This window comes from Carex rostrata, chromosome 24 (assembly GCF_964058835.1).
Source record: "Carex rostrata chromosome 24, lpCarRost1.2, whole genome shotgun sequence".
Taxonomy (NCBI): domain Eukaryota; kingdom Viridiplantae; phylum Streptophyta; class Magnoliopsida; order Poales; family Cyperaceae; genus Carex; species Carex rostrata.
In genome coordinates this window covers 725,889-743,749 of record NC_135941.1, presented here as the reverse complement: position 1 = coordinate 743,749, position 17,861 = coordinate 725,889, and the positions used below count along the sequence as shown (strand labels likewise).

General features: G+C 32.6%; 2 protein-coding genes across 2 annotated transcripts; both read left to right on the top strand.

Annotated features, from left to right (window-relative positions):
• Positions 1-2,340: 2,340 nt before the first annotated feature.
• On the top strand, positions 2,341-6,899 carry LOC144575850 (disease resistance protein RPP13-like). Its single transcript, XM_078326097.1, has 4 exons — positions 2,341-2,786; positions 2,958-3,179; positions 4,234-5,013; positions 5,496-6,899. Exons 1-4 carry the CDS (start codon positions 2,389-2,391, stop codon positions 6,748-6,750), a joined length of 2,655 nt encoding a protein of 884 aa, XP_078182223.1. The 5' UTR covers positions 2,341-2,388; the 3' UTR covers positions 6,751-6,899.
• A 3,635-nt stretch (positions 6,900-10,534) lies between these two features.
• LOC144575851 (disease resistance protein RPP13-like) lies at positions 10,535-15,895 on the top strand. Its single transcript, XM_078326098.1, has 4 exons — positions 10,535-11,001; positions 11,173-11,394; positions 13,277-14,047; positions 14,492-15,895. The coding sequence occupies exons 1-4, from the start codon at positions 10,604-10,606 to the stop codon at positions 15,744-15,746; spliced, it is 2,646 nt and encodes an 881-aa protein (XP_078182224.1). The 5' UTR covers positions 10,535-10,603; the 3' UTR covers positions 15,747-15,895.
• Positions 15,896-17,861: the final 1,966 nt, after the last annotated feature.

The window sequence follows — 17,861 nt, the reverse complement described above, 5'->3', positions numbered from 1 at the left end:
AAGTTAACAACAAGCACAGTTATAGAAATTAGCAAAGTATTTATACGCTATTGTGAGCAGAAAAAAAAAATTACAAGCCCCAAAATTTTAAAATATAATTATATTTCTTTTGTAAATTTTATCAAATGAACAAATCTGAAATCTGAAAAAAAAATAGTTAAATATGACTATTAGTGTTAGTTACATAACTGTCTTCAATCATTTTAATCACATTATGTGAGCAATCACTTCATTTTTAGATCATTACTCACAAGTAAAACTTGGAGCGACTATCAATCCCGATTGAATTTCTCCACAATTTTACTTGATTTGTCTTTCATTAATTTATACTATTAAATTTGATCTGGAATTTCGACAGTTTTGTTCGAATGAATTCTCAAACTATAACAGATATAACAAAATGGAAAAATAATCTAAGAGCAAAATGAATACATGAAATAATATATACAATGGCCCAAAATTTTTATTAATATCCAAAAAAATTAATAAAACCTGTACTTGTTATTCACAGTATAAATATATATTGCTGGAATCAACCACTAATAATTCAATATCTATTAATTAATTAAGCTTTGAATTGATGCCTCTACCACCGGTCATTTTAGGCACTTTATCTTTCCATCCTACTTTATATCCTACTTTATCTTTTGGAAAAGCAGGTGATACCAATTTCTGGTTCGTGAACAATATTTTTGAAATTTTTAAAATTTTAAATCCATCTGTTCAATTTTTTTTATGCACACATCTCAAAACAGTTGGATTTTTGTACACACATCTCAAAACAGCTGGATTTTTGTGCACACATTTCAAAATAATTCAAAGAATGAATTCGAAAAAGCAAAGATTTCAAAAATACCGTTCACCATGAGAATTTCAGCAGATTCGTTTCCTACCAATTTGCTACAATTCAAATAGATTCTCCTTTATCTTTTCATCCTACTTTATCTTTTGGAAAAACAGGTGATACCAATTTCTGGTTCGTGAACAATATTTTTGAAATTTTTAAAATTTTAAATCCATCTGTTCAATTTTTTTTATGCACACATCTCAAAACAGCTGCATTTTTGTGCACACATTTCAAAATAATTCAACGAATGAATTCGAAAAAGCAAAGATTTCAAAAATACCGTTCACCATGAGAATTTCAGCAGATTCGTTTCCTACCAATTTGCTACAATTCAAATAGATTCTCCTTTATCTTTTCATCCTACTTTATCTTTTGGAAAAGCAGGTGATACCAATTTCTGGATCGTGAACAATATTTTTGAAATTTTTAAAATTTTAAATCCATCTGTTCAATTTTTTTTATGCACACATCTCAAAACAGCTGGATTTTTGTGCACACATCTCAAAACAGCTGGATTTTTGTGCACACATTTCAAAATAATTCAACGAATGAATTCGAAAAAGCAAAGATTTCAAAAATACCGTTCACCATGAGAATTTCAGCAGATTCGTTTCCTACCAATTTGCTACAATTCAAATAGATTCTCCTTTATCTTTTCATCCTACTTTATCTTTTGGAAAAGCAGGTGATACCAATTTCTGGTTCGTGAACAATATTTTTGAAATTTTAAATCCATCCGTTCAATTTTTTTTATGCACACATATCAAAACAGCTGAATTTTTGTGCACACATTTCAAAATAATTCAACGAATGAATTCGAAAAAGCAGAGATTTCAAAAATACCATTCACCACGAGAATTTCAGCAGATTCGTGTCCTACCAATTTGCTACAATTCAAATAGATTCTCCTTTATCTTTTCATCCTACTTTATGTTTTGGAAAAGCAGGTGATACCAATTTCTGGTTCGTGAACAATATTTTTGAAATTTTTGAAATTTTAAATCCATCCGTTCAATTTTTTTTATGCACACATCTCAAAACAGCTGAATTTTTATGCACACATTTCAAAATAATTCAACGAATGAATTCGAAAAAACAGAGATTTCAAAAATACCGTTCACCACGAGAATTTTAGCAAATTCGTTTCCTACCAATTTGCTACAATTCAAATAGATTCTCCTTTATCTTTCCATCCTACTTTATCTTTTGAAAACGTAGGTGATACCAATTTGCTTGTATGAACAATCAGAAAAGTCCATATACAAGACAAGAACAGTGGGCGGAGCATGTGATGTGTTCCTTGCATCTTTACTGTACCCATTGACTACAAGTCAAGCCACGAGGACCACGACAGAGATCCTTTTGAAAGCCTTTGCACTTCGTGAGTGCTAATTAATTAACCTTTGAATTGATGCCTCCACCACCAGCCATTTCAGGCATTTAAATTATTCTGATCCTTTTATCTCATCATTTCTCATATTACATCAACATTTTTGGTTTCTCTCTAGTTTCACCTGCCACATATCATACAGAAACGGAATATGGCTGAGTTTATTGTAAATTTTGTGCTAACCAAGCTCGCTGACGCTGTAGTCCAGGAGGCTATCAGCTTGTATGGTGTTGATGAAAAGGTGGATGCAGTGAGCCGTGAACTCGGCCGAATTCAGGTTTTTCTCAAAGGTGCTGATAAGAAACATATAACCGATGAGCAACAAAAATATTGGGTGAAGGAGGTGAGAGACGTCGCCTACTCAATGGAAGATGTCATCGACACATTTCTCATGGAAATCCCGCAACAGCCACAAAAATCCACCGGCGTGATGGAGAAAATGAAAAAGAAGTTTAAAATAGCCAAAAAAATCCCGGCTGTACACAAACTTCTAAATGAGATAAGTCTGATCCAGACAAAGATGGAAGAGATCGAGAAGAGCAGACTTAGGTATGTAGGGGCAGATCTACATTTAAATTCAGGGTGCTTAGCCGCTCTTTAAATTTGATTTTTTTTTTAATTATATAAAAAGATTTTTTAAAAGTTTTTAACTAGTCCAGCCTTTTTATAAAATGTTAAATGTATACTTGTAATTCAAATTTCATAAATTTGTCTCTATAGGTATGGAATTAATAATCTGGGCGAGGGAGGTGGCGAGATCCAGCTTCCCATTAGGCCACTCATATTGCCAGACATTGATCCAGAAATTATTGGTTTCAATAAAGCTCGGAACCATATTGTCAAAGAGTTGCTAAATGAGACCACTAAAAAACGTTATGTGGTTTCAATTTGGGGTCCTGGTGGGCTCGGAAAGACGACCCTTGCACAAAAAATATACAATAGGTATGTCATATATTTTGTTTTTCTTATTTAATGTGATATACTTTTAATATTGAATTTGATTATTTCATTCAAGTTGATTACACTCTTATTTTGCAACAATTAATAGAACTATTAGAATTATATATATATTTATTTTTTTTGGTTAAGAAGTGTTTTCCATTTGATTCTAAATTCTACCTTGACCAGCTAGCGTTGTATTCAACTTCAAGCCTTACAGAATTTATATATTATATCATCTTTTATAAATTAATTCACAGAAATTATTAATGGATTTGCCAAATTATCAAACCCATTAAACTACATTTATCGAACAAATTGTCTTGCGAATCGATGATTGCCTCATGTAATTTTAAATTTTAGTAAATCAAGACCATATTATTTTTATTACGTTTTATTATTGTAATAAGGCTGACAATAATTGACTGAACAAATGTGAACATGCAAATTTAATTAGAATCCAACGGTTCGTCAGTAAATGGTTGTGACACGTTGTTGAATATATTGTACATTTTTTGAGGAAGTGTATAATTAATTTACTGTCCAATAATCTTCATGTCGTTACAACAGCTAGACAGCTAAATAATGTGAATAAAATATCTATACTAATTATTAGAGATATCTAATTATTTATAAAACTAACCATATTCATTAATAACAAATTAATTAGATAATTATGAATTTTGACTGATATTACAGCTAGCAAAAAACCGACATTCAGGAGGAAGTGATATGTCGGATCGAATCTGACATGTCCAATGATAAGATATTAATGATCCAATCCAAACCCAACCCGATTTCGAATTTTGACTTAATATTTACATAATCATTAGTTGAGCCTTTATTATTTCGATTGTAATATAATGATTGCATGCATTGTCACACCTATTGACCTATGTAGAAGTCAAATCATAGTCCTTTAGATTGGTAATAAAAATCCTAATTTTCTAATTACGTGTTAATTTGGTCATCAATTAATTTACATATTTTCCTTTTCTTAGTTTATCATATTTAAATTGTGGCTATACTATAATCTAATACATGTTTTATTTCATAGTAACGATGTCAAGGAACAATTTGGAGTTCGTATATGGGTTGTTATTTCTCAAAAATTCCAACTAATCGACATTTTGAGAAAAATAATGAAACAACTCAATCACAATTACAAGCAATCAGAAGATGAAGATGAAGCAGCTCTTCTTACCAAGATTCATGAGTCTCTTAGAGGCAAAACCTATCTCATTGTCTTTGATGATGTTTGGACAAATGATTTATGGATCCAAATTGAAGCATCGCTTCCAAATGATAATAATGGAAGTAGAATACTAATGACCACTAGGAATTCTGATGTTTCTAAGGAAGCGGATCCTACGTGTGAACCATACAAACTTGAATACTTAACAAATGAGTTAAGCTTCGAGCTTTTGTTGAAAAAGGCTATTCCTAATCATGATCCAAATAATAGTGCCTTTCATGGTCTTTCTGAAATCTTGAATCAATTTGTCCATAAATGTGATGGGTTGCCTCTCGCATTGGTGGTTGTAGGCGGTTTATTATCGAAAAAGCCATGCAACTATAATGCTTGGAGTAAGGTGTTAAAAACAATGAGTTGGCATGCTGATGGAAAGAAATGTAGCGAGATTATAGGCACTAGTTATGATGACCTACCGTTTGCTCTTAAATCGTGTTTTATGTACTTTGCTGCATTTCCCGAGGACTATGAATTCACACCCCGTGAGTTAATTCAAATGTGGATTGCGGAGGGTTTCATACAACAAGAAGATAATAGAACATTGGAAGAAACTGCAGAGAGTTTCCTAGAGGATCTTGTGCAGAGGTATTATTTTTTTATTTAATGCTTTACACATTTAACTCCAACCTTCACTCAAAAAATGCTTTACACATTTTAGAAAACATACTAGTTTCATTGTGAAGTGCTCGTTCCAAGTTATTTATTTTTTGATGAATACTAACCCATCTAGATTCAACAAAAGTCAAATATCAGGAGCACTACGAGAGAATCAAAGGGAAAATAAATAAATGAAACTGAAAAAAGCAAAAAAAAAAAATGCAATCAACACGTATTAGTTATGTATATAACATGTAACTGAATTGAATTGTTTTGAAGCTTACTATTTTCCTTCATCAGAATTGTATAGAAAATTTATGTACATTAATAATATAATATATATCTAATCAGTACATTTTTTAACTACCTTAGAAAAATGTGAGCTCCCATAATTTAGTCATGACATTTATGAGCAATCCTAATCGGATGTGGTTGTCTACTTGAATTAAATTTTCTTACTGTTTGTACAGGAGCATGGTTTCTGTAAAATCTAGATCGCATGATGGTTCTATTGGGCGTTGCTACATACACGATCTCCTACGGGATCTCGCTATCCAAAAAGCAAAGGATGACAAATTTCTCGTGGTGTATTCACATCCAAATGATCAGCGATTCATGAGTGGGGCACGCCGTGTGGCAATTCACCATTTAGATTGTGATGAACTCATGCTGAGCCAAAACCTCCGCACTCTGTTCTACTTCGGTAATAAATACATGCCAAATTGTTCAAAGCAGAGGCTGCTCAAAGTGGTATGCACAGGATCCTCATTGAAAACTAAAATAAAATTGGAAATGTTTGAGGGATTGACTCAGTTAAGATACCTAGATCTTACTGGGCAGCCAAATGACAAGTGGGAGGGATGTTTAGAGAAAGTGATAGGTGCTATGAAGTTTCTACAGACCCTTTGGTTTTATATTACGGACAAAGATGGTTGGATACCGATTCCTGACTCTCTATGGCACATCAACACATTGAGGCATGTCAATGCCTACAAATCTCGCGAAATGCCACCATCAACAAAACTAACAAATTTGCAAACACTTTCAGAGATGATTGTTACAGAATCATGGGAAACAGAGTCGCCTCATCTACCCAATTTACGTGGTTTAAGATTAGGAAACAACAAATCAGTTTCAGCAGGGTCAGTTGTCACTTTCCTAGGCACACTAGAGCACCTGATCACTCTTGAAATAGAAGTTGATCATATTCCGTTACACATATTTGACATGAGGTGCTTCCCATTTTATCAGAATCTACAAAGTCTCAGAATTTATAATACATGCGAGACCCCTCATGAAATAGCCATTGATGTTAGCATGTTCCCTCCTCACCTCACTTATCTTTCCATTAGTAACTACCAATTCCATCAAGATGTAATGTCAGTACTGGAGAAGCTACCATGCCTCAAGGTGCTCTGTCTAGACGAAGTATTCACTAATAAAAAACTAAGTTGTTCAGCTAAAGGCTTCAACCAGCTAGAATCCTTGGATCTTTCGGACATGACCTTTGAGGATTGGGAGATAGAGGATGGTGCTATGCCCATTCTTAGAGAGCTCGTAATTTATAGGTGTAGAAAATTGTGTGTTCCTCAGGGGTTACGACACCTAACCCACCTTCAAAAATTGGGGTGGCTGTCCTCGGACTGTGGAGGTAAGACAGATGGTGAGATCATGAACTTACTCAAAGATGTTGTTCCTTCAAATGTTCAAATTGATTTGCGTTAATTTCACTCCAATTTGATATTTGTCATTGTAATTTCCTCTTAATTTCTTATTTCTGTGCTCTGCCTCTGATGTATTTTTTTAATTTGGTGATTGTAAATTTTATTTTTATTTTTATTTTTATAAATAATGAACATAATTCAAGATTGCAACTTGAGCTAGCTTCGACAAATTTTATTTTTATTTTATTCTTAAATAGATTGCTAACGTACGGCCGGTGCAATTAAAAACTATGTTGGGAGTGCACTAATGATAAAGTATACATGATGGGCCAAAAAAATGATAATATACAAAGCACGATAATTTTTATTTCTAAAAAATGGTAATCAACTTTATTTTCCTATTTGCAAGTGGATCCGAGTGAACCGAAATACATGTATGCACATTCCATTCTTTCATGTCTTTTTTTTAATATTTAGAAATTTATTAAAAATAATATAAAAATGAATGAATTGTAAGAAAAGTTTCATTTCCTAGAAGAAAACAAATTATTGATTCGGTTTCTTTACTCACCTCTAAAGAAACAAAATAATTTACATTGTAGCGATTAGTCGTTATCATTTGATTTAAAATTTAAAGCGAGCAATAATATTTTATAATATTAGGAAACATACAATCAGTTTGTATTGGAAAATAATGAGGAGTCATACAATAACAAATTTAAATTTGAAAAGAAAAATTAATAAGGGTAAAAAGAAATACCGGAATCATAGAAATTAATTAAACAAAGCACGCACATAAGGCCATGCACACCTCCTCCTTGTCCTTTTAATTCTGAACTTCTGATTTTTGTTAAACTGAGAAAAATAGATTATTATCATTAATAATTATACTTGTCTTATCAAACACGTCACGAATACAGTAAACGAGTAAAAAGATTTCACTAACTCTTCTAATTGTAAGAAAGAGAGATACCTCTAATTGAAATGAGCTTGTTTAATATAATTCAAATTGTTATTTTGGAATTAATTTTTTTTATCGAAATGGATATAATATGTAAAAGAATTTATATTAACTGGCTTATAGAAATTTATAACTTTTATTCAATTTACGGTACATAAATTTAAAAAAAAAAAAAAATCAGGCAGATTTTAGCTTGTGAGTAGGGATGTAAAAAAATCACTTCATGACTGGACACGGTACAAATTTACATCCTACGTATATAGACATGATATGTTAGCCCACATGTACGGTATTGTTAAAAATTTAAAATTTACAGGACTCGCCTAATTTTAATTATTTAAGTTTTGAAATTCTTGTTTTGACATATATAGATGCTCTGCAGATCAGGAAATTTATTTGATTTCGGAAAAGTACCTGAAGGTTCTCAAATGCATTCGAATCTGTAAATTTTTTTTCTGATAATTACGCCGGTTAATAATACTTTTTTCCGGCCCCAATGATCCCAAATTGATTTTGCTAAGAAACGTTCAAGATTGATCATTTTTAGATATTCCGTACGTTTTAGAATTATTCAAGTAAAATGTCAGGTAATCTTTATGTTGTTAATTACAAAACATGCTTAATTTATTTGAATTTAACGCAATGCAACCCATAGGTTTTTGGAAATTGCATCAAAAGATTCTAGATAGGTTTCAACAGTTTGGATTCGTCATTTGAAATCAATATGATAGATTTTGGAGTTGAATTTACAAAAAGATTTGATAAATTAAACAAAAACCCTAGTTCTACTCATAAATTATGCTCTTATTTTATTTTTTTAACATAGAAACAAGATATATTGTCTCCTGTTAATTCTACAAATTTAATTTTCGTACCAGTTAATTTTTTTTTTCATTTGTGCCAAGTTGCTTCAATTTTTCACGGTATTAGTTTCACTTTGCCATGTTACCACCAGACAGCGGCAGCAGCATCAATCCTTCTTCATGAAGGCTATGGCAACCTGATGCCATTTTCTACATCTACTCTATACTACCAGATACGGTCAAATGTTTATTGTGTATCCTCTAATTGCATCCACCATAAATTTTATAAAAAAACTTGGATTAACCGGTACAAATGGAGATGTCCAGTTTGACTGGTTAGAGATATTTTGTAGTTTATATTGCAGCCTAAAAATAATGCACAGGTACACTAAAAACACAAATTCTATTATTATAAAATAAATTAATCTTCTAATCAAGTTAACAACAAGCACATTACATAAATTAACAAAGTATTTATACGCTATTGTGAACGGAAAAAAATTTACAAGCCCCAAATTCAAAAAAATTATTATATTTTTTTGTGAATTTTATCAAATGAACAAATTTGAAATCTAAAAAAAAAAAAAGTTAAATATGACTATTAGTGCTAACTACATGACTGTCTTCAATCATTTTAATTACATTATGTGAGCAATCACTTAATATTTACATCATTACTAATAAGTAAAACTTGGAACAACATATCAATCCTGATTGAATTTCTCTACAATTTTACTTGATTTGTCTTTCCTTAATTTATACTATTAATTTTGATATGGAATTGCGACAGTTTTGTTCGAATAAATTCTCAAACTATAACAAATTTAACAAAATGAAAAAAAATAGTCAGAGAGCTAAATGAATACATGAAATAATATATACAATGGCCCGAAATTTTTATTAATATCCAAAAAAATTAATAAATTTTAAATTGTATCCACTTTTGCGGAGAATTAGAAAATAGTCCAAATCGATCAAATTCTTACCGGTTTAAGAACCTCTTTCGGGTTATTTCCTCATCGGTTCCAAAATTGAAACAGGTGAGATTCAGATAATTGGACCGATGAGATTTTCACCGGTTAAATTCTGCCCGGTTAGATTCAAGGTTGACTGTCAACAAAAAGTTAATCAGTGGTTGAATTTAATATGATATATATCCACTCTCAGGCGTCAGCAATGAGCACACCTTGTTCCATCCATGGAAGAGCTGTTGTGGACTGGTTGTGTTTACAAAGATGTAGTATTGTTCTTTTAAGATTTTTGGTGATTGACATTTATATTTATTTGATAACTATGACAATCAATAAATTAATAATGAAATTAAAAAGAAAAATTGTACTTGTTTTATTTTACATAGGTTTAATATTAGATATATTACAATTAAATATTATTATTGGAGCACTATTAATATATCACTTAATTCATGACAAATTAATTTTATAAATTATGCTAAATTTAATAGACTATATATATATATCAAAATTGTTAAGAAGGTAATAGGTATCTATAATTATATTTTTGTTATTTTAATAATCATTAGTTTAATTATCACAATTGGTTAGCGAGCGCATGCATCTTTCTCCAGAAACATGCATAGCATAAAATCTTAATATCGCACTGCAGAAGCTTTTCTTGCTTTTATTTTTATTATTCTTTTTCACATTGACCGTAGGCCCCCTTTGTATCATAATTAAAGAGATCAAGCATTCCAGATGTGAAAGCACTTGCAAATGCGCACTGATTAACATTTTTAATAATTAAGTGCACCTACGGATTGAAAGCACTTGGACATTTTTTATAATTAAGTGCACCTACCGATTAAAAGCACTTGCAAATGCGCAGAGATTAACATTTTTAATAATTAAAAGTAAGTGCTCTCAAGTTTAATCAATTAAAGTGAACAAATATATATTAATTCTTAATGAAACCTGTACCTGTTATTCACAGTATAAATATATATTGCTGGCATCAGCCACCAATAATTCAATATCTATTAATTAATCAACCTTTGAATTGATGCCTCCACCACCGGCCATTTAGGCATTTAAATTGCTCTGATCCTCTTAGTCTTATCTCATCATTTCTCATATTACACCAACATTTTTGGTTTCTCTCTTAGTTTCACCTGTCACATATCATACAAAAACGGGATGGCTGAGTGTATTGTAAATTTTGTGCTAACCAAGCTCGCTGACGCTGTACTCCAGGAGGCTCTGCTCTTGTATGGTGTTGATGCAAAGGTGGATGCAGTGAGCCGTGAACTTGGCCGAATTCAGGTTTTTCTCAAAGGTGCTGATAAGAAACAGATAACCGATGAGCAACAAAAATATTGGGTGAAGGAGGTGAGAGACGTCGCCTACTCAATGGAAGATGTCATTGACACATTTCTCATGGAAGTCCCGCAACAGCCACAAAAATCCACCAGCGTGATGGAGAAAATGAAAAGGAAGTTAAAAATAGCCAAAAAAATCCCAGCTGTACACAAACTTCTTGATGAGATAAGTCTGATCCAGACAAAGATGGAAGAGATCGAGAAGAGCAGACTTAGGTATGTAGGGGCGGATCTACATTTAAATTCAGGGTGTGCTTAGCCACTCTTTTAATTTGATTTTTTTTAATTATATAAAATAACTTTTAAAAAGTTTTTATATAGTTCAGTCTTTTTATAAAATGTTAAATATATATTTGTAATTCAAATTTTATAAATTTGTCCTTATAGGTATGGAATCAACAATCTGTGCGAGGGAGGTGGCGAGATCCAACTTCCCATTAGGCCATGCGTATTGCCTGACATAGATCCTGAAATTATTGGTTTCAATAAAGCTCAGGAACATATTGTCAAAGAGTTGCTCAATGAGACCATTAAAAAATGTTATGTGGTTTCAATTTGGGGTCCTGGTGGGCTCGGAAAGACGACTCTCGCACAAAAAATATACAATAGGTATGCGTCATATATTTTGTTTTTCTTATTTAATGTGAGTATTTTAATATTGAATTTGATTATTTCATTCAAGTTGATTACACTCTTATTTTACAATAATTAATATAACTATTAGAATTATATATACATATTTTTGGTTAAGAAGTGTTTTCCAATTTGAATCTAATATATTCACGTCTACCTTGACTAGCGTTGTATTCAACTTCAAGCCTTATAGAATTTATATATCATATCAACTTTTATAAATAATTCACAGAAATTATTAATCGATTGGCCAAATTATCGAACAAATTGTCTTTTTGCAAATCGATGATTGCCTCATGTAATTTTAAATTAATTTTAGTAAATCAAGACCATATTATTTTTAAAACGTTTCATTATTGTAAGGCTGACAATAATTGACTGAACTAATGTGAACTTGCAAAATTAGAATCCAACGGTTCGTCAGTAAATGGTTGTGACACGTTGTTGAATAGTGTACATTTTTCTAGGAAGTGTATAATTAATTTACTGTTCAATAATCTTCATGTCGTTACAACAGCTAAATAATGCATGTGAATAAAATATGTTACTAATTATTAGAGATATCGAATTATTTATAAAACTAACCATCTTCATTAATAACAAAGTATTTCAAAATATAATTAATTAGATAATGATGAATTTTGACTGATATTACAGCTAGCAAAAAACTAGTGGTTTAATGGGCGGGCGGGTACGGGTACCCCGGGTATACCCGGGCACGGATACGGGTACGGGTATGACGGGTACTAGGGTATACGGGTACAGGTATGTCTGGTATTTTTTTCAAAAACCATACCCTACCCGTCATATATCCGTACCTGTTGTACCCTTGACGGGTAGGGCGGGTACGGGTATTTTTTTTTTTTTTTTGCTGTTTTTTTTTTCTGGTTTTTTTGTTTTCGTTTTTTTTTTCCGTTTTTTTTCCTGTTATTTTTTTTTTTCTGTTTTTGTTATGTTTTTTTTACTTTAAAACAATAAAATATAAATATAAATATAAATAAAAAAACAGAAATTAAAACAGAATTTTAAAAACAGAAATTACAAAACAGAAATTAAAACACAGAAATTAAAAAATAGAAATTAAAAAACAGAAATAAAAAAATAGAAATTAAAAAACAGAAATAAAAACAGAAATTAAAAAACAGAAATAAAAACAGAAATTAAAAAACAGAAATAAAAACAGAATTTTAAAAACAGAAATTAAAAAACAGAATTTTAAAAACAGAAATTAAAAAACAGAATTTTAAAAACAGAAATTAAATTGAATTTGGGAGGAAAATTTGAATTTGGGGTTTGAATTATTGGGTCGGGTATAAGGGTACGGATACGGGTAAGAGTAGACGGGTACCCGGGTAGGGTAAAGTCGGGTACGGGTAAGGTCGGGTACGGGTATGGTCGGGTAGGGTATGGTCGGGTATTTGTCCAAAAAAACTGGTCCGGTCCGTTTTTTGCCCGTACCCGCGTACCCGAGTACCCGACCCATACCCGGGCGGTGGGCACGGGCGGGCAGGGTAGGGTATACCCTTAACGGGTATTATTACAACTCTACAAAAAACCGAACACTCATGAGGACCAAGTGACATGTCGATTCCGAATTTTGACTTACATACTTACATAATCATTAGTTGAGCCTTTATTATTTCGATTGTAATATAATGGTTGCATGCATTGTCACACCTATTGACCTATGTAGAAGTCAAATCATATATAGTCCAATTTACATTGGTAATAAAAATTATAATTTTCTAATTACGCGTTAATTTGGCCATCAATTAATTTACATATTTTCCTTTTTTAGTTTATCATATTTAAATTAATTGTGGCTATACTATAATCTAATACATGTTTTATTTCACAGTAACGATGTCAAGGAACGATTTGAGCTTCGTATGTGGGTTGTTATTTCTCAAAATTTCCAACTAATTGACATTTTGAGAAAAATAATGGAACAACTCGATCCCAACAAGCAACCAAAAGATGAAGAAGCTTTTCTTACCATGATTCATAAGTCTCTTAGAGGCAAAACCTACCTCATCGTCTTTGATGATGTTTGGACAAATGATCTATGGATCCAAATTGAAGCAGCGCTTCCAAATGATAATAATGGAAGTAGAATACTAATGACCACTAGGTTTTCTGATGTTTCTAAGGAAGCAGATCCTACATGTGAACCATACAAACTTGAATACTTAACAAATGAGTTAAGCTTCGAGCTTTTGTTGAAAAAGGCTATTCCTAATCATGATCCAAATAATAGTGCCTTTCATGGTCTTTTTGAAATCTTGAATCAATTTGTCCATAAATGTGGTGGGTTGCCTCTCGCATTGGTGGTTGTAGGCGGTTTATTATCGAAAAAGCCATGCAACTATAATGCTTGGAGTAAGGTGTTAAAAACAATGAGTTGGCATGCTGATGGAAAGAAATGTAGCGAGATTATAGGCACTAGTTATGAGGACCTACCGTTTGCTCTTAAATCGTGTTTTATGTACTTTGCTGCATTTCCCGAGGACTATGCATTCGAACCCAGTGAGTTAATTCAAATGTGGATTGCGGAGGGTTTCATACAACAAGAAGATAACCGAACATTAGAAGAAACTGCAGAGAGTTTCTTAGAGGATCTTGTGCAGAGGTATTATTTTTTTATTTAATGCTTTACACATTTAACTCCAACCTTCACTCAAAAAATGCTTTACATGCACAATTTAGAAAACATACTAGTTTCATTGTGAAGTGCTCGTTCCAACTTATTTATTTTTTGATGAATACTAACCCATCTAGATTCAACAAAAGTCAAATATCAGGAGCACTACGAGAGAATCAAAGGGAAAATAAATAAATGAAACCGAAAAAAGCAAAAAAAAAAAAAATGCAATCAACACGTATATTAGTTATGTATATAACATGTAACTGAATTGAATTGTTTTGAAGCTTACTATTTTCCTTCATCAGAATTGTATAGAAAATTTATGTACGTTAAAAATGTGAGCTCCCATAATTTAGTCATGACATTTATGAGCAATCCTAATCGGATGCGGTTGTCTACTTGAATAAAATTTTCTTACTGTATGTACAGGAGCATGGTTTTTGTAAAATCTAGATCGCATCATGGTTCTATTGGGCGTTGCTACATACACGATCTCCTACGGGATCTCGCTATCCAAAAAGCAAAGGAGGACAAATTTCTGGTGGTGTATTCACATCCAGATGATCAGCGAATCATGAGTGGGGCCCGCCGTGTGGCAGTTCACCACGTAGATTGTGATGAGGACATACTGAGCCAAAACCTCCGCACTTTGTTGTACTTCGGTAATAAATGCATGCCAAATTGTTCAAAGCAAAGGCTGCTCAAAGTGGTATGCACAGGATCCTCATACGATACTAAAGTAAAATTGAAAATGTTTGAGGGATTGACTCAGTTAAGATACCTAGATCTTACTGGGCAACCAAATGACAAGTGGGAGGGATGTTTAGAGAAAGTGATAGGTGCTATGAAGTTTCTACAGACCCTTTGTTTTCATATTAAGGACAAAGGTTGTTTGATACCGATTCCTGACTCTCTATGGCACATCAACACATTGAGGCATGTCAAAGCCAAAATTCCTTGCGAAATGCCACCATCAACAAAACTAACAAATTTGCAAACACTTCCAGAGGTGATTGTTACAGAATCATGGGAAACAGAGTCACCTCATCTACCCAATTTACGTGGTTTAAGATTAAGAAACAACAAATCAGTTTCAGCAGGGTCAGTTGTCGCTTTCCTAGGCACACTAGAGCACCTGATCTCTCTTAAAATATACGGTGATCATATTCCGTTACACATATTTGACATGAAGTGCTTCCCATTTTATGAGAATCTACAATGTCTCATAGTTGAGAATGAATGCGGGAGCCCTCATGAAATAGCCATTGATGTTTGCATGTTCCCTCCTCACCTCACTTATCTTTTCATTAGTAAGTACCAGTTCCATCAAGATGTAATGTCAGTACTGGAGAAGCTACCATGCCTCAAGGTGCTCTATCTAGGCGAAGTATTCACTAATAAAAAAGTAAGTTGTTCAGTTAAAGGCTTCAACCAGCTAGAAGTCTTGCATCTTTTGTACATGACCTTTGAGGATTGGGAGATAGAGGATGGCGCTATGCCCGTTCTTAGAGAGCTCCTAATTTTTCAATGTAGAAAATTGTGTGTTCCTCAGGGGTTACGACACCTAACCGGCCTTCAAATATTGAACTGGTGGTTCTCGAACTGTGGAGGTAAGACAGATGGTGAGATCATGAACTTACTCAAAGATGTTGTTCCTTCAAATGTTCAAATTGATTTGCGTTAATTTCACTCCAATTTGATATTTGTCATTGTAATTTCCTCTTAATTTCTTATTTCTGTGCTCTGCCTCTGATGTATTTTTTTAATTTGGTGATTGTAAATTTTATTTTTATTTTTATTTTTATAAATAATGAACATAATTCAAGATTGCAACTTGAGCTAGCTTCGACAAATTTTATTTTTATTTTATTCTTAAATAGATTGCTAACGTACGGCCGGTGCAATTAAAAACTATGTTGGGAGTGCACTAATGATAAAGTATACATGATGGGCCAAAAAAATGATAATATACAAAGCACGATAATTTTTATTTCTAAAAAATGGTAATCAACTTTATTTTCCTATTTGCAAGTGGATCCGAGTGAACCGAAATACATGTATGCACATTCCATTCTTTCATGTCTTTTTTTTAATATTTAGAAATTTATTAAAAATAATATAAAAATGAATGAATTGTAAGAAAAGTTTCATTTCCTAGAAGAAAACAAATTATTGATTCGGTTTCTTTACTCACCTCTAAAGAAACAAAATAATTTACATTGTAGCGATTAGTCGTTATCATTTGATTTAAAATTTAAAGCGAGCAATAATATTTTATAATATTAGGAAACATACAATCAGTTTGTATTGGAAAATAATGAGGAGTCATACAATAACAAATTTAAATTTGAAAAGAAAAATTAATAAGGGTAAAAAGAAATACCGGAATCATAGAAATTAATTAAACAAAGCACGCACATAAGGCCATGCACACCTCCTCCTTGTCCTTTTAATTCTGAACTTCTGATTTTTGTTAAACTGAGAAAAATAGATTATTATCATTAATAATTATACTTGTCTTATCAAACACGTCACGAATACAGTAAACGAGTAAAAAGATTTCACTAACTCTTCTAATTGTAAGAAAGAGAGATACCTCTAATTGAAATGAGCTTGTTTAATATAATTCAAATTGTTATTTTGGAATTAATTTTTTTTATCGAAATGGATATAATATGTAAAAGAATTTATATTAACTGGCTTATAGAAATTTATAACTTTTATTCAATTTACGGTACATAAATTTAAAAAAAAAAAAAAATCAGGCAGATTTTAGCTTGTGAGTAGGGATGTAAAAAAATCACTTCATGACTGGACACGGTACAAATTTACATCCTACCTATATAGACATGATATGTTAGCCCACATGTACGGTATTGTTAAAAATTTAAAATTTACAGGACTCGCCTAATTTTAATTATTTAAGTTTTGAAATTCTTGTTTTGACATATATAGATGCTCTGCAGATCAGGAAATTTATTTGATTTCGGAAGAGTACCCTTTTTTTTTTTTTTTAATTTATGTACCGTAATACCGAGCCCTCCCCATTTCTTCGGTAGACAAGCTAGTTCCCAGTTGCAGAGAGAGATGCCCCTATTCTGACTATAAGACTTTCCCCACAAGAAGCTCCTTCTTGCTCTATCGATCTGCTTAACACCCACTTTGGCATCTTGAAGCAAATCATATAGTAGACAGGGACGGAGGAAAGAGCTGTCTGTACCAGTTCCAATCTGCCTCCTCTGGAGAGCATTTTGGATTGCCAACCAGTTAACCTTTTCTCAATCCTCTCTATCAGTGGTACAAAGAGTTGCTTGTTTGGCCTCTTGAGTGTCAAGGACATGCCCAAATACGTCACTGGGAAGGTGGTTTGTTTGCACCCCATCACTGGTCTCATCCAAGGTTGGTCGATTGCTGCCACATTTAAAGGTATGAATGTACTCTTAGAGTAATTAACCTTCAGTCCAAAAATTGAAGTGAACAATCTTAGCACCAGCTTGAATGAGATTAGGGTGTATGTCCGCCCGAGCAACCACCGCTGTATCATTCGCATATTGTAGCGCCACAACAGCTTCATCAATTTTGTTAGAAAGGGGCTGCTGCAGTACTGAGTTTGCTACATGCACTATTCGTTGAAACACGTCGACAGACACATTAAAAAGCATCGGCGATAGAGGATTGCCTTGACGGAGGCCACGTTTATGAAAGAAAGGGTGTGAATCTTGTCCGTTGATGCAAACCTTAGACGAGGATGAGGTCCATAAGGTCTGAATCCAGCCAATCTAGCGATCTGGGAACTGTC